This window comes from Lissotriton vulgaris, chromosome 12, assembly GCF_964263255.1.
Source record: "Lissotriton vulgaris chromosome 12, aLisVul1.2, whole genome shotgun sequence".
NCBI classification, from domain to species: Eukaryota; Metazoa; Chordata; class Amphibia; order Caudata; family Salamandridae; genus Lissotriton; species Lissotriton vulgaris.
In genome coordinates this window covers 128,813,724-128,831,838 of record NC_141700.1, presented here as the reverse complement: position 1 = coordinate 128,831,838, position 18,115 = coordinate 128,813,724, and the positions used below count along the sequence as shown (strand labels likewise).

Genomic DNA, 18,115 nt, shown 5'->3' with positions numbered 1-18,115 from the left:
GGGCAAAGAAAAGAAACAAGCCTGCATGGAGACTCATTGGATACACAGAAAACAGAGACCTCCTTTCCAGTCTTGGTCCAGGGCCCTGGATTCGGTATATAAAACCCAAACACAAGGTAGGAAACCCATTTTCAGCCTAACCGCAGACAGATGTGTCCTGGACAAGCTATCAAGCACTTTTCCAGGTCTATGGACCGCACTAACTTTGAGCCAAGTTGCCTACAGATGGTCACCCACTGAGGTTTGACCTACCTGACAAAGAGACTGGCAGACAGGTGTTGTTGTGGTGCCTATATAGGCTTAGAAAAGCAGGGCTGACTGACAAGAAGTTGCACTGCTCGAGACATTCAACAAATGTTGCGACACCAGCTGCCTAACTGGTCTATTGTTTAGTAGAGTGGCATATTACATTCTGACAGGTCTCACTACAAGAAGGCTCTCTCAAGGGATGCTGGGGCCCTGCTCAGTGAATCCACATACTTGCCCTTGGGATCCTGATCATCCTACCCTATATAGCTCACCAGCCTCTCAGACTGATTGCTTTTACCTTCCATTTGAGGTGAAAATTCGAACCCATCTTCCTTTCAGAGGAGCCACATGCTCTGTGAGGCATCTGCATTATTAATTCTCCAGTACCACAGCGATATACAACACATGGGAGATGAATCAGAGAAACTGGTCAGCAATCATAAGTATATTTAGAAAATACTTTTAGATGGCTTTGCTGGAACATGTAACCACAAACCTTTATGTGGAGAAGTGCAGTAAATTCTATAGGTGTATGCTAGCCATCATTTAAAAAATGTGCTAGCATTCATTGCCCATTCATTCCTTAGTGGCCTCCACAGCCACTTTCTACTATGAAGCCTAACAAGAAGTGTTGATTTATAAAGCGCCCTCACCTGCCCGTTAGGCAGCACAGTTCCACCCCATTTTTACTCCTTTGATTAAAATACCTACAAATATTTTATCTCTCAGATCATGTATTTTCCCACTGAACCCTACGTTTGTGGCTGTGCTTTCACTCTGCCTTCTCACCATATAAAATATACTTCTGAGTCCACCTGCTAATTGGCTCCTGCGCGCATAAAACATTGATTAGGGTGTTTTTATTTCTAGTAACTTCCAAGAGTCATTTGGCAATTATAGCAAGCCATCTTCAGAAAGAAGGTGCTAGCCTTAGTTTTAAAAACACATTCCTGAATTTATAAACATATACAAATGTTCTCTATAATAAAAAGACTTGTCTTCCTTACTGGACTAATTCAACACAAAACATGACACTCTATCAATAGCAACGATGGTTGTAGTCAAATTCCAACCCAACCACTGCTGTGCGTCCCAAATACACATCTAAACAACAGTATCACTGATAGAATGTGTAAGGCAAAAAACAGAAATCCATCCACCAGTTCACACTAGAACTTCACTCATATGTGGCAAATTGGGTCTAAATTGAGTCTACCTTGACTTAAAGTTATATATACGTATAGGTCTTTCTGCTAGCGACCACCATCATTAAGCAAAACAGACCAGCATAAACTGCCCCGCCTCCCAAGACACTGCATGCCATGGCGAGCAACAGGCCCGCTAAGAAAGCCATCAAGATTCAATTCCAGGTTCCAATGATCACTACAGAACATTAAACAGAAAGGTGAGTGTGCGCCAAGACAAAACTGTTGCTGTGCATGGTCTCTACCTCCTCCTCGCACTCATATCCACAGGCTCATCATTGATGTTTTCCTTTCCCAACGGCCGGCCTGCAGTCCTACAGTCTGTGTGCGGCCTGAGACTGCCATTCAGTTTTTCCTCATGGGTTTTTACAGGGAGCTCATGCTGCACCTCAATGGTGGCCAGGTCTTTCCTCTTGAGCAGTGCTAGCATTTTGAGGCGCTCCATAGCCTCATGTCCTTCCATCTTTAACCGTTTGGCCAGAACATCATCTCGATCATCAGCCTGATCCAGGGTCCTCTTAAGCAAATTCAGGCGCAGGGCATCCTCTGTCATTCGGTCCATCCTGGAAAGGTATAAAGAAAGGGATAAATGTTAGGCATGGAGATTACAAATCGAAAGTCAGTTAGATCTACCAATGCAGAATAGGATGCTCATTCATAAGCATGTTAACTGGGGAGCAAGCATTCTCACACATGGTGTAATTGAAGGTGACTGTTCACAATGTAATGAAGACCAGAATTTACAAACTGGATCAATAATTCGAATTCTAAAAGGAACGACCCGGGACAGGCTTTCTAATGCATCTGTGAAGTGCTCAACTGCCCCACAACAAAAATGGACCCAATTTATCAGTCAACTAGAGGAACATTTTTAGAACATAGAAATAACATTGTGTCTATTTACATGTTGAGTCTCAAAGAGCCCATATCACAATCCACTACTTTTCCATTAATGTAAAGAACTCTAAGGATTGTGCTTTTTAGGCGAAGCCTGGGCAGCTCATGTGCTGCTCTAAGAGGCAAGCTGTATTGGCGTATTGACTTAAAGCTCCGCCCAAATTTTTCATTGGCCTGCGCATTTTCCTTTGTAAATGATGGCTTCTGATTCGTTAATAGGCTGGTTAGTCGCTCCTTAGTACCGCCTTGTCCTCATTGATAACCTTCCATGAGGACTGGACCTTTTACTTCTGTTGTTATATGGTATGCTTTATTTAGTCTGTAAACGATATAAAAAAATGGGGTAGCCCAGTTTAGTTCAGAACCTGGGGATTAATTTTATAAGCAAAAAGTGGTTCTGCCACTCTTAGAAATCAAAAATATCTTTATACACTTGTGTCTCTCCAACCGGATGAGAACAGTCACTAAATGAAAGAGCGAATTACACCTTATGACCAAACCAAAAAAGTGCAAAGCTTGTACTATTATGCACAATATATTTTTATATCAGTATTTAGAAAGGTGAGTGTACATTCTTTAAAGTACATATATTTATATACACACAGACAGTTCTTCCGCAATAACATTTAAGACTTAAGTGAGCACAAACATTTAAATATATACATGTCAAGACACATTACACAGAATACTTGGACATATACTACAAAGAAAAATTATATCTGAACGCAGTGCAAAGTTTTTGGAAAGAGAATAAATATCAGCCCAGTGAGCGAATAATCAAATTATTTCTTTGTTATCCTGAACGATTATCAACACTTGGCAATAAAGCATAGACGTTTCATGGCACAGTAGTCCTTGTCGCCTGCTACTAGTGATCATGTCACTTCAACTCCGTGTCTGTTTGTGAAGTCAAACTGACTTCACAGACACGGAGGACGAGGGTTGCCCGTCACTCCTAATCTAAAGGAATAATCTAAAGGAATACTTCTAATATCCAGCTTCCAAAGGCGATTAACAGGCCTTGGAAGACGTCAGGAGGGTCGTGTGAGGAGGCGAAGGCCCCTTTGAGCCACCCCCCCCCCCTTTTGCTTCAAATTCCCCATGGAGCCCCGTGCGCCAGATGCCGGAGGAATGACTCACAAGATATATCCTTGTTGAAGTGACATGATCACTAGTAAACATGCGACTACGACTACCGTGCCACGAACATTTGACAGGGTGGAAGCCCTACACAGATCTTATAGTTAGTCCTGAGGAAGACCCCACCAAGACGGTTCTAATATTGCTCATTTCACGGGGGTCGAAACGTCGGCGCTTTATTGCCAAGTGTTGATATTCGTCCAGGATAACAAAGAAATAATTTGATTAATCGCTCACTGGGCTGATATTTCTTCTTTTTTCCAAAAACTTTGCACTGTGTTCAGATATAATTTTTCTTTGTAGTATATGTCCATGTATTGTGTGTAATGTGTCGTGACATGTATATATTTAAATGTTTGTGCTCACTTAAGTATTAAATGTTATTGCAGAATAACTGTTCTGTGTGTATATAAATATATGTACTTTAAAGGATTTACACTCACCTTTCTAAATACTGATATAAAAATATATTGTGCATAATAATACAAGCGTTTTACTTTTTTGGTTTGGTCTTAAGGTGTAATTCGTTCTTTCATTAAGTGACTGTTCTCATTCGGTTGGAGAGACACAAGTGTATAAAGATATTTTTGATTTCTAAGAGTGGCAGAACCACTTTTCTGAGACAACCATAGCACCAAGACCGCCCTCATTGCAGCCACCGACGAAATCAGGACCCTGATGGATAACGGGGATACAACCGCTCTCATCCTCCTAGACCTCTCGGCCGCCTTCGATACCGTCTCCCACCGCACCCTAATAACCCGCCTCCACAACAGTGGGATCCAAGGAAAAGCCCTGGACTGGATCACCTTGTCCCGATAAACCAGAGACTGTGCCACATTTTCTTTTTGAATGCCCTGATTACGGCCGACCAAGATCACGTTGGCTTGGTCCTATCTGCAGAGAATTGGGTACTCGCCAGCACTCTGTCGCCCTTCGGATTCTATTAACTAACACAGCCCCCCCGATTGTTTGTGCCGTTGCCAAGTTTTTAAAATGGGCCTGGTTGATTAGACTTAGAAGACTGTCCATATCAATTTAATCTCCTCTTAACTAATTTATGATGTTTTAATGTGTTTTAATGTTTTCTACTTATTGTACAGTCATACTTTTTTCGACATGCTGTTTTAATCTTTTGTATCGCTTTTATGATATATGCATATCGAAATAAAGCAATCAACCAACCAACCAACCAACCACCTTGTTCCTCTCCGACAGAACCCAGAGAGTCCGCCTCCCTCCCTTCCGCTCCACGGCCACCAAGATCATCTGCGGCGTACCCCAAGGCTCCTCGCTCAGCCCAACCCTCTTCAATATAGACATGAGCCCCCTCGCCGCCATCGCTTGCAATCACAACCTCAACATCATCTCCTACGCCGACGACACCCAGCGGATACTCTTCCTCACCAAAGACCCAGCCACCGCCAAAACCAACCTCCAGGAAGGAATGAAAGACGTCGCGGAATGGATGAAGCTTAGCCGTCTGAAACTCAACTCAGACAAGACGGAGGTCCTCATCCTCGGACAATCCCCATTCGCCTGGGACGACTCCTGGTAGCCCACGGCACTGGGCACCGCACCGACACCCACGGACCACGCTCGCAACCTAGGATTCATCCTGGGCTTCTCCCTCACGATGACCAAACAAGTCAACGCCATCTCATCGTCATGCTTCAACAACCTGCGCATGCTCCGAAAGATCTTCAGGTGGATCACCACCGAAACCAGAAAGACAGTCACCCAGGCCCTCGTCACCAGCCGACTGGACTACGGGAACGCCCTGTTTGCAGGAACCACAGATAAACTTCAGAAACTACTTCAGCGCATACAGAACGCCTCCACACCACTCATCCTCGACATCCCTCGCCGCAGCCACATAACACCCCACCTGAGAAACCTGCACTGGCTCCCTGTCAGCAAGAGGATCACGTTCAGGCTCCTCACCCACGCACACAAAGCACAACACGACATGGGCCCGAATACCTCAACAACCGCCTCTCGTTCTACACTCCCACCCGCCAGCTCCGCTCCACCAGCCTCACACCTCAAGACCTGGCTCTTCGAGCTGTAACAGCACCCCCCTCCCTTCAGCCCCTTGAGATCATCCCAGGTGAGTAGCGCGCTCTATAAATGTATTGATTGATTGATTGATTGACAGAATAGAATAGAGTAGAGTGTCAGAGAGGAATAGAGTCTAATTAAGTAGAGCGTCAAGGTGGAGCATCATAGAGTGGACTGTCACAGAGTATAGTAGCAAAGTGTGAAGTGGCATAATGTACAGTGGTGCAGAGTAGACTGACGTAGAGTGCATTGGTTTAGAGTAAAGTGAGGTAGAGTGCAGTGACGTAGAGTGCAGCAGAGTGGAGTGCAGTGGCAGAGTAGATTGTTTCAGAGTAGAGTGGTTCAGGAGAGAGTGGATTGGTTCAGGGTGGAGTGGCAGAGTGCTGTTGAGTAGGGTGGTATAGAGAGCAGTGGCGTAGAATGCTGTGAAGCTTAATAGATTAGAATGGTGTGGAGTGATAGAGTGTAGAAGCTTAGAGTGCATTGGCTTAGAGAGGCACAGAGTTAAGTGGTGCAGAATAGTGTGTACTGGTGCAGTGTGTGGTGGCGCAAAGAGCAGTGGTGCAGAGTAGAACAGAGTGCAGTGACGTAGAGCACAATGGTGTAGAGTGGCATAATGTGCAGTTGCGTAGAGTGTACTGGTGCAGAGTAAAGTGGTGTTGAGTGCAGTGGCGCAGAGTGCAGACTTTCAGAGTGGAGTGACACAGCAGAGTTGGCAAAGAAAGGACAGTGGGGTACAGTATAGTGGTCCTTAGTAATATATAGTGGGGTAGCGCAGTGGCGTACAGTAGAGTGATGCAGAGTGGTGTTGAGTGCAGTTGCATAAAGTAGATGGTTTCAGAATAGAGTGAAGTGGCTTACACTAGAGTTGTGCAGGGTAGAGTATAGTGGGGCAGGGTACAGTGCAGTTGCATAGAGGGAATTGTCAGAGTGGAGTGGTACAGAATGCAATGTTGAAGAGTGGAGTGTTGCAGAGTAGAGTGGAGTGGCTTACACTGGAGTGGTGTAGAGTACAATGGCAAAGAGTGCAGTAGTACATGTGAAGTGGCATAGAGTGCAGTGTCAGAGTGCAGTGGTGCAAGGTATATTTGGCTGGCTTAGAGTGCAGTAGAGGAGCATGGAGTGGTGCAAAGTAGGGTGCAGTGGTGGGGAGTAGAGTGGTGGAAAGGAATGGTGACAAATGCTGAGATGCAGAGTAGACTGTAATGGTGTAGAGTGATGTAGAGTGCACTGGTGTAGAGGGCAGTGGCTAAGAGTGCTACAGAGTAAAGTGCCATACAAAGAAATTGGTATAGAGTAGAGTGGCGTAGTGCAGAATAGATTGCAGTAGAGTGTGTTGGTTTTGAGTAAAGTGGTGTAGACAGCAGTGGTAGAGAGTGCAGCGACGTAGAGTAGAGTGGCGCAGGGTAGATTACAGTGGAATGTCGTAGAGTGAAGTGTCACAGAGTGGATAGAGTGGTGTAGCGTGCAGTGGAGTAATTTAGAGTGGCTTAGAGTAGAATGGCATGCAGTGCAGAGTGCAGTGGAGTAATGCGGAGCAGAACGGCGTAGTTCAGTGACGTACAGTAAAGTGGCGTAGAGTAGCGTGGCGCAGAGTAGAGTGCAATGACATAAAGCGCAGTGTTGCAGAGTACAGTGGCGTAAAGTAGAATAGGGTAGAGTGGAGTGGTGAAGGGTAAAGTGGAATGATGAAGAGTGCAGTGTTGCAGAGTAAACTGTTGGAGTGCAGTGGTGTATAATAAGAGTGGTGTGGAGTGCAGTGGCGCAGAGTGGCATAGAGTACGTTGGTGCAGAGTAGAATACAGTGGTGTGGTTTTACGTGCTGTAATGTAGAGTATAGTAGTGTAGAGTGCAGTGGCGCAAAGTGGGGTGATACGGAGTGGAGTAGAGTAGATTGGAGTTGTTCACAGTAGAGTGGAGTAGACTACAGAGTAGATTAGAGTGGATCGGCAGAGTGCAGCTGAGTAGAGTACAGTGGTACAGAGTGCACTGGTGCAGAGGAGAGTAGCTTGTAGCTTGGGGAAGAGTGTATCGGCACAGGGTGGTGTGGAGTGGTGCAAAGTAGAGTGCAGTGACGCAGTGTAGAGTGGAGTAGTATGGAGTGGTGCAGAGTAGAGTTGAGTGGGGTAAAGTGGAGTATGCATGGTGTGGTAGTGCACTACCAATACAGACAAGACATCTTCGATTGAAATGACCATTACATTAGCACAGACATACTGTTTTATTGATAAAAGTATAACACGCACAAACAATGTTTGGAAATGTCATCAACTAGTGTATTGATTTGATTTGTTTTGATTATATTACATTTTTGTTTCCACCACACTTTAGAATTACAAAACAATTTGATTCATTTGTGCTTTTCTATATCTCATATATTTTGAAATATCTTGACTGCTCATTTACAGACATTTAAATTGTAAATGTAAATGTACAGGAATTTATATAGCGTAAATCACCAACCGGTCTCTAAGCGCAAATTGTGTTGTGTGCTAGCAAACAAAATAACATCGTACAGCCTTCACCAAGACCTCCCCTCGTAGACAGCATGATTGTCACATAAAGCATATTACTTTGAAGTCAGAGAAAGAAAAGTAAACACTAAGCTACAAGGAAGACAGGACTTGAAATGTGTCCTCTGTCCTAAAATGCACAGCAAATGTAAAATAAGAAAAGGATTTAAAGGCCTGTTTACAGAATTCCAATACTGGTGGAAGAACACAGTAAACAGGGTTTGGGCAACGGAAAGGACAAACTCAAGTTTGACAGCCTAAAAGAAATACAGCCTACATATAGAAAGGAAAGCCAATGGTAAGCTATGGGTTGAATGTATTCCCAAGGAAGCTTTCTGAATGTCCCCAAGATGCTGTTAGTAAACCAGACCGCTGCACTGTCTGGTAGGCTTCAACCTAAAAAGTGGGGTGCAATAAATGTTAATCTGCATTCATTTGCCACACTGAACTTTTACATGCCTGTGAGGAATAGCTGCCTGAATAAGGAAAAGCAAGTTGAAGCCCAAAGGTTCTGATAGTGGGTGGCACTTTATCCATGTACTTCTCGACCATTTTGCCTTAAGATCTAGGCCTCGCAAACATCCCTCAAGAATCTGCAAAAAATCTTGGGGCCAGATTTAAGACCCATTTTTGCATGCGCAAACGTGTCGCAAAAATACCAATGGGCCATGTACAATCTCTATTTAGCAAGTTGCAATTTATTTGCGACTAAACAGGATTTGTGACTCGCTATTAGGAAGAGGCGTTCCAAGGGTGTCCCTTCCTAATAGCGACGCACTACCCTATGTAAGACTGTTTTGCGACCCCAAAACACTCGCAATTTACTGCCCATTTCAAGAGGGTGGTACAGCACTCGCAAAAGGAAAGGGGTTCCAGGGACCCCTTTCCCTTTGTGAATGCAGGGGAAAATATTGTTGGGGGGGCAGGCAGTGGTCCACTACCTGCCCTTAAAAAATTAAACGAAAACATTTCATTTTTAGGTCTCAGCTAGCGTAGGCTGCGCATATGCAGTCTCGCTGGCAAGATCTTATGTCTCAGAGTAGCGAGGCTTAAACCCGCCCCTCTTCTCCATTGGCTGGCTCCATAAACGGCGGCTAGTCATTGGAGAAGAGGTTTCTGTGACGCCATTTTCGGAAGCGAAGCCCCGTCCTTTTCGGATTGAGGGGCGTCTGCAAAGGACGGGGCTTACAGACTCCTGCTGCCTGATGCTGGTTTGTATCCCACTTAAAGCACTAAGCATTAATATTTACCGGGTGCGGAATAAATTACGTGCAACCCAGAACGAGTGACCTTGGATATTGGAGAAGGGGAGCCTGGAGGAAAGAAACTATACAATACGAGCATGGCTACAGAATTCAGGAGGAAAGAAGAGTGATGTAAGTAGGGCGGGGGCACTATAATCAATTCAGAACCAAGTTGGGGGGACACTACGGAAACGCTGGCAGCGAGGATGCGCTGCGGAATTTAGGGGAGAGAAAGTGCTGCAATAGCTTGGAGGGATGGACTGTTGGAGGAGCCTCGGGAGCGAGTATACAAAGTGCAGCAACAACAAATGGATTGCTGCAGGCACCTAGTGGGAAGAAGTGCAAACACCAAATGGAAGGAAAGCTGTAGCAATCTGCAAATCTCGGAAGGAATCTGTGACGAGTAGGGTGCGTGGAATCGCAGAAGCACTGAAAGAAAATTGAATGAAAGTGGCGTTCTAGCGGGGAGACGGCCTGTACCATGGTCGGTTACTACAAGGCAATTGTGTTAAAAACGTCACAGTTAGAGAGAGTATTATTTATACTCGCGGCAAGGAAACAACACATAAGCCCGCCGAAATCTTGGCAGACATGCACGTAGTGACTAGTGATTATATATCTTTCTCCATCCCTTTGACCAAGAACTCCTGAGAATTAAAGAATAACCTGATCACTACTTACATACACTGTACAGGAATTCGGCTGATTGTCCATTACTAATCGTTTAAAGGATGCTATTTGTCCATTAGTAATTTCCGTACTTTCGGGAAGTACGACAGCCAATCCCTTGACTGAGCATATTCTGGCCGTCCATTGGAAGTGACTCATGACGTTGCTTACGACTAAACTTGTTGCTGCATCTCAGCCAATCCTATGCGCTTCTGGGAATTCTGATGTGCTTATTGGCTGTAGAGTCCGAACGTGCCTCTGCAGTGTAAACAGCCACTGTCTGAGCAATTATTTGCTGCATACTGATTCACCTTAGGTTCGTAGCCAGCTGAGTTAATCTCGCCTGCTATTAATTGTGCTATTTAGAGCGCGCTGGACTTGGCTGTTGGCAGAAGTCAAGTAATGCAACCATCCAGGGACCGAAGCATTATACCTGAGTCGGACGGTGATATTAGGTTGTGCTAGTTGACTGCGAAGGCCTTTCTATTGCGTTCTGAATGGATGGGTTGCAGGAAAGCAGTGGTTGGACTGGCCGATATAGGCAGGGCCACTGTAATTATGAGGCACGGGTGTGCTAAATAATGCGGCAGGGTTGATTAAAGCATGCAGATGGCAAAGGCAAATTATGCGACATAGTGGGCAATTTATATAGTATTCGTTGCTTTTTAATTTTTTATACATGGAAATGGTGTGGTCCTAGCAAATATATCACCTGATTAGTACCAGTTTAACAACCAAATACAAAAATAACCTACTGAAAGATGACCATTTAACCTCTGCAAAGGGCCTTTTGTCGTCTCCTCCTTAGCCCGGGAGCATGCAAAAGAACATGTCACACATGGAACTCAATAATAGATGTCTTTATTCTAAAGCGTAAAACACGCATACTGCCATCTCATCACGTCATAACCGCTAATAACTACACTTTAACACCTTCCAGCTGATTAAATAATTCTCCTATTGAGTCCGCCCAGAACCGCAAGGTCCTGGCACACATAGTCTAAAGACACAGCATCTTCCCACTTGTTAAATTAAATTGGTGTAAACAAATACCTTCTCGTGACAACCAGGATCGGGTCCGAGGTAGCGACGGACAGAGCGTTGCCTCACGCCCTGAGTTGTTACCAGGAGCGGAGGGTAGTCCTCCCAATTTAATAAGGGTGTATACCACATATCCCTGTAGTTCCTACCAAAAGTATTACACAGGTATAAGTTGGTTGTATTGTTCCAATTGTTTTGAAACTTTTTATGTGACAGTTTTCACTCACTTATTTCTGCAGTAGTAATTATAACTAGGTCCTGAAAAAAGCCATGATCAATTTGTGATCAAGATTGGCTGAAACATTTTTAGGTCTCGGCTAGCATAGGCTACGCTGGCGAGATCTTATGTCTCAGAGTAGCGAGGCTAAAACCTGCCCCTCTTCTCCATTGCCTGGCTCCCTAACCGGCGGCCAGCCATTGGAGAAGAGGTTTCTGTGACCTCATTTTTGGAAGCTAAGCCCCATCCTTTTCGGATTGAGGGGCGTATTTTTTTTCGTTTCTTTCTATCCTCGAAAAACATGCCCCCCAGTCTGCAAAGGATGGGACTTACAGACTCCTGCTGCCCGATGTTTGTTTGTATTAAAAGAAGCGGCGTGACCATGACGGTAGGAGCGCTCTCCAGCTTGCCTTGCGTTTCCGCCAGACGAGCCTGCACGTGCCGCAGCTCTCCCCCACCGTCAGCCTCCTGCCTCCTCGTGGCCAGATGCTCCCGGGGCCGAGCGGGCCCACAGTGCCTGCGAGTCCGCTGTCCCCACTCGGCGTGTGTGTGTGTGTGTGTGTGTCTCTGTGCCTTTGTGTGTGTGTGTGTGGCTCTGTGTGCGTGGCTCTGTGTGTGTAGCTCTGTCTCAGTGTGTGTGTGGCTCTGTCTGTGTGTATGTGTGGCTCGGTCTGTGTGTATGTGTGGCTCTGTCTGTGTGTATGTGTGGCTCTGTCTGTGTGTGTATGGCTCTGTCTGTGTGTGTGTGGCTCTGTCTGTGTGTGTGTGTGGCTCTGTCTGTGTGCGTGTGGCTCTGTCTGTGTGCGTGTGGCTCTGTCGGTCTGCGTGTGGCTCTGTCTGTGTGTGTGTGGCTCTGTCTGTCTGTGTGTGTGGCTCTGTCTGTGTGTGTGTGTGGCTCTGTCTTTGTGTGTGTGTGGCTGTGTGTGTGTGTGTGTGTGTGTGTGTGTGTGTGTGTGTGTGTGTGTGTGTGTGTGTGTGTGTGTGTGTGTGTGTGTGTGTGTGTGTGTGTGTGTGTGTGTGTGTGTGTGTGTGTGTGTGGCTCTGTCTCTGTGGATGTGGCTCTGTCTCTGTGGATATGACTCTGTGTGGGTGAGTGCGTGTGGCTCTGTGTGTGTGTGTGTGGGTGCAAATGCAATAGGTCTCGCATTTGCGAGAGATTAAGCTATTGGCATTGTAAATGACAATGCCATTTATTTATGTTTTAAAAACAAAAATAATGTCATGAGCAATGCCAATAGCTCTAACTTTAACAAAGACGAGACCATTGCATTGTAAATGCTTGCTTTAAATGCCTCCTGTTTTCCTTTAAGGAAAACGGGATGCACTTTTAAAAAACTGCTTTAGTTAAAAGCAGCCCCAGACATGGAGGTCTGCTGAGCCCAGCAGGCCACCATACCTGGATGGGCCAGCTGTAGGAAAGTAGGATCTGCTTCCATGGTTACCCCACTTGTTGCTTGATGTTGCACTGTTTTGACTGGTCTGACTGGGATCCTGCTAATCATGACCCCAGTCTATCTGCTTTCTCCTTTAAATTGTAATGCATGTACTTTGGTACACTCTAGATTGGAGCCTGGGGTACCCTAATAAGTCCCTAGTATATGGTACCCATGTACCCTGGGCATAGGTACCCCAGAGGCCTCCCTTGGGCTGAAGCATGTATTATGCCAACCATGAGAGGCCATGCAAAATGGGACTACAGGTCTCCTACTGCAACCTGTGTAAACTGGTGCTAGCACCACTTATTTTAGATATAGGTTCACTATATCTATAGGTCACTACACTTAAAATGTGTACGTCACCCCTATAGCAGGCCTTATCAATCCTGAAGGCAGGGTGCTGGGTTTTACGTGAGAGGGTGCCCCTGCATGACCAGAGCCCCTCTGCAGCCTCCGGAGACCATTCTCCTGGGTTGTCTGTGACTCAGCCGGACATATAGGTAGAGGTGCATTATAACCTCGCAGTAAATGCTATCTCGAAAACGGATGCATAGAAACATATCCTGTTTGGTATCAAACACCTTGGAATATTACCTCCACGCCGGTAACCGGTGTGGGAGGTATGATTCCATCCTTCTGAAGCCAGCTTCGTGGGGTCACTGGTCTATCCGGTGCCAGCTTTCTCGACCCGGACAGCACAAAACGGATGCCACTAACCAGAGAACCATTTCTGCCCTCCTGCTGCTGAGCCAAGCTCGAGCAGAGGAAGGCAGCACAAAAGGCATCCTGTCACAGGGAGGTGTGACCACCTACCAGACAGGAATTAGTGTATTGGGGCTGGGTGGGTGGACTCCGAGAGTGCCTGAAAGTCTGCACCTGGGGCACATTTGGTGTCCCTGCGCTTAGTCCAGCTCAAACCAGTTCTGGGAGCTGTTGGCTCCTGCTCTGGCGCGAAACTGGACAAAGGACATGGGTGTAACCACCCCTCTGTCCTGACCCTCACCTAGGAGGGTCCCCAAATCTGTCCAACCCCCTCCTGTGGTTAAATAAGGGCTTACCTGAATGTAGCTAGTTAGATTTTACGTGGACAAGATTCTACGAGAAGGAACCACTGACCTTCAACCTTCTGGACACTCTGGGCTTCGCTGGACTTTGACTGGGCCCGACTTGGTCTCCCTCTCCGTCCAAAGCTTTGTCTGTGCCCTTGCTCCATACAGGCTCCGTGCAGGACCTGTGGTGCACTAATGAACACTGAAGAATCTCCCTTGGGGTAAAGGAGTCACTCCCCTGCATTCGTATGCACCTCAACACAACTGACCGATCTGCTGCTCCTGCGAACTCTGAAGACTCCAGCGACACAGGAGGTAGGTTTCGAAGTTCCCTGAGGTTGATCTGCCTTTTCAGCAAGTTTGAGGCCAGTATCCCTTGTGGGGATTGCATAACCTGAACCCCTGTGCACCGCTTCTATTTGCAAGTGCATATGCTTGTTGGTGATTCCTGAGCTTGTGCATTGGACTCCCTGTGGTCCCAACCCTGAGCAGTATTTCCACCAAAGAACTCAAGCCTCCTCGCACCGAGTGCTCGTGAGCTGGTGCTTTGTAATCTTGCTCGAGGTCCCCTTGCGACTCCTGGTCATTCGGCCTGTGGGTTCTCCTGAAGGTCATCTTGAATTTTGTTGGGCTTTCCTGGTTGGTCCAGACGTGCCCCGACTCCCCACTGCTTGGGGAGTCCCCTGGACCTTCCTTGTCCACACCGCACCCTGCTTGACCTTCCTACGTGGTTTGCTTTTGTCAAGGCTCGTTGGTGCTCTAGCCGGACACGACCCCTCAGCAATCAACATCCTTCGTGGGACAGCTCACATCTGGCTCCTGGTCGTCTATGTTTCCAGGTCCTCGCGGCTGCAGAGTTGAGCATTCCTTCTTCGCACCTGAATCACCCAACATCGGTGGGTGTTCGTCTCCCGAGCCCCTGGTCACTCTGAAGTGATCCTGACTCTGTCCTGTCTGCTTTCAGGTTCCTTTCTTATAGAATTCCGGCTGGGATTCCACCGGACCCTTTTCACCTTTGAGGCAGCAGCACTTCTTCGCAGTCCTCCTTTGAGAACGACAGAGGTTTCTAATACCACTACAGACCTATGCACCCGGCTCCTCTGTGATAGGTAACTCAGGTACTATGGTATCCACGGGTGGGGTGGCTCTCCAACCTCTTAAGTTCCAAAAGGTTTCCTCTACGTCCTCCCAGAAGGGTCCTCAAACTGTAAAATTTTACCTGCAACTTCCCCATAAAATTGTACAGAGCCTGCGGTCGTGTTAGCACACTGCACCCGACCTCCGTGGGGTCCCTATCTACTCACTTTGGGTGGTTCCTTGGGGTCCCAACGATTCTACATGTTCCAGACTTTGTCTTGACCAGAGTCGTGGTTGTTATACCACTATTTTAGTATATGGTTTGGTCTACCCCTGGAGCCCATTTTTTATTGTGCTACTTACAACTATTCTATTGATCTCGTATTCTGTGCTTTGTGTTCTATCCTCGGGTAGAGGATCCTGGAGAGTGTTATATTAATGAATACATATTTTTATATAACTACTGTATGGTTCTCCTTTCATTTAATTAATACAGGAGGTGATATTCTGGTAAAACAAGCTGCTTTACATTTCTTCAAGATTAAGCCTGAAGGCTGCTCTCCGCAGCTACCATAAGGGCCGTTTGTACAAGTGCAAGGTGCCCACTTTAATTAGTGGACAGCATATACCAGGCCAACTTCTCACACCAGCCATTCCCAATGGGGTCGCACATTGCGAGTGCCTCATGCATATTCATGAGGCATGCAATTTGCGACCCCACTAGGAATCGCAAACAGTGTCTCTGACACTGTTGTACATTGGCATTAGCGACTCGCAAATTGCGACTTGCAATTTTTCGCAATTTGCGACTAGCTAATGCCAATGGTCATACATCTGGCCCTTGGTGTCTTCCTTGATTCTGCTAAGGCATTATTTATTTATATTTTTTTTAATGCTTCTAGCAGTTATCATTACATGCAGCCGGGCTACAACATTTTGCATTTCTTTACTTTTGACTATGGTCCTGGCCTTCATTCTTTCATGCCCAGACTATGGGAAATCTAGGTTTCTATATACACCATATCAAACAACTTCAAATTATATAAAACACTGCAGCCTTTGTGCTCTTACAGCTCCCTCGATTTTCATCAACTTCACATCTTCTGTCCGAGTTTCACTGGCTCTCTGTTGAAAGGTGTATCATTTTACAAGTGTATTGGTAAAGTAGCCATCAAGCCTTCTAGGTACAGGTCCTTATATTCAACACAAACTCAGAACCTATATGCCATTCAGCTCCCTGCACTCCTCTTCTGTGAGACTCTTTCCAGTCCCATAGATCAGTAAGTCCCTAGTAGGAGGCTGTGCCCCAAACTTTGGAATGATTTACCAGCCAATCTTCGTGAAGAAAGCTGCTTCCTAGGATTCAGCAAAAATATTTTTTTAACTCTTGCATGATAGTTGATAGCAGAGGGGCAATACTGTTGATAGCAGAGGGGCAATAATATCTAAATAAAGAACGAATTACATATTTGATTTGATATATGAGTAACTATTGCGTATCAAAAGACGAAAAATCTTATGTAGCAACCTTGATGAATGAGGGGGAACACATTAATATAGAACAAACGACAAGAGTCACTTTAGAGGGGATGTGACGGATCTCAATGTTAAACCAACAATCAGTGATACGACTCATTACAGCAATGATCCTTGACTGGAAGGCTGAAATAATTGCAGGTAGGAGTAATGAAGGTTGTTAGTACTGATGCAAATCAAAATACACTACCAATGACAGATTTTACATTTGGCGTGATGGAGGGTGTGTACTAACCGATCCTGAAAACCGATTTTGATGAGCCGAAGCAGATCAGAGCAAAGCACAGATCAAAGATATAATCCTTTGATTTAAGGGAAGTTACAGATCTATATGCAGTCCAGTCACATAAATGATCTAGGCCCCTTGATGTGGGAGGGACTCTGCGGGACAGGCTTTAACTGATCGAACTAATCACAAGTATGGCTCTTTATGCTCGAGCTCCTGGAACAGAACTAAAACCAAATGTAGGAGCATAAATGTGATATCGAACAACTAGCTGTTATTCCAAGTTGTGTTGTCAACTTGACTTAATGAGCCACGCAGCTACAAACCCTGACTTTTGCAGTTAGGCGAGTGAGGGTAAAACTTCATGAACTGTTTATTTGTGTAGCTTCTCTTTTGTTTTCGTAAAGGATGACAAACAGCAGATTTCGAAACCGCACCTGTCCTCAGTACTATAAGAATGTACTCATACTTTGATAAGATTCTTGTTAATGTTTTCTTCAGCTGAACGTACATATTTAGTTTGTGCACACGTCTTACTCATCTATTCCATATATGTCAACGATGTTTAAATGGTAAAAAAGGATTACGTCAGCTTTGTTTAGCAGAGTATACTTGGAAGCTGAATGGTTTGTATCTCTCAGGCTAAGCTTAAATAAATATACCTCGACGACTGTGTTTTAATGCTGTCTCTAATTAACAGACAAGTGTAACTCATTTTTGCATTCATAAACGAGAAGCTCGTTCCGGATCCATCGGGTCAATCCAGATGGACCAGAAGGAGCCACTGTCCAGGTGCTGGTTAGTGAAGCAATTGGCTTGGAACTACGTACCCACAAATGGCATTGCGTTTTCTGCAGCTGCAGTCTGAGGGGGATCACTGATACCCGAGATATGAGGATGACTGGACTGGATCAAAAGAACTCAGAGGCAACACAGTCATCGAGACCTGGAATGTGTACCATGGATGTGTGTACCGACGGCTAAGTGACTTATCTTCAGTAACGCCTTATCTGGTAAGAGACATGATCAAGGCGCAGATTCCTTACCTTAGAAACTTCCAGACATCAGGCTAGATCAGGAATATTTTTTATAGCAGTGCCCCTGCGTACCGATCGGTGGAGTGGGTCGACTCTGTATGACATTGAGGTCTGGTTTGTCGTAGCTGTAACGTCCGTGTCGTCTAGGGCACAGAGAATGGCAAACTTTGCTGCATCTCTCCCATTTACAACAGCTTGGAAGAGGGCAGCCAGAGTCTCCTACGGGTCTTGTGGCAGCACCTGTGCAACCGTTTCCCAGAGCAAATGGAAATAACTGCCCAAGAGGCATGCAGTGTTTACTGACCGCAATGCAAGGCTGGTGGAAGAGAAAATCTTCTCACCACAGCTATCCAGCCTTTTGGATTCGTATCCGAGGGTGCGGAAGGGGACTGTGCCGCATGAAGTAGAGGCTTGGACCACCAAACTGTCAGGGTTGGGTGACTATAGAGAAAATCTTGGGTTGCCCAGGCACAGGTTGATGGCAGCAGGTGATAGTTCTGTTCACATTAGCCCCTGTG

The 18,115-nt window shown here is 45.8% G+C and overlaps 1 protein-coding gene across 12 annotated transcripts in view; it reads right to left on the bottom strand.

Moving 5' to 3' along the window:
- Positions 1 to 18,115, bottom strand: part of GATAD2B (GATA zinc finger domain containing 2B) — a 283,029-nt gene that overhangs the window by 118,692 nt on the left and 146,222 nt on the right. For all 12 annotated transcript variants that reach the window (XM_086947557.1, XM_086947560.1, XM_086947553.1 and 9 more), the window contains exon 2: positions 1,700 to 2,017. In XM_086947557.1, the coding sequence (XP_086803683.1) occupies positions 1,700 to 2,016 (317 nt within the window). In that variant the 5' untranslated portion in view covers position 2,017. The remainder of the gene's footprint in view (positions 1 to 1,699; positions 2,018 to 18,115) is intronic.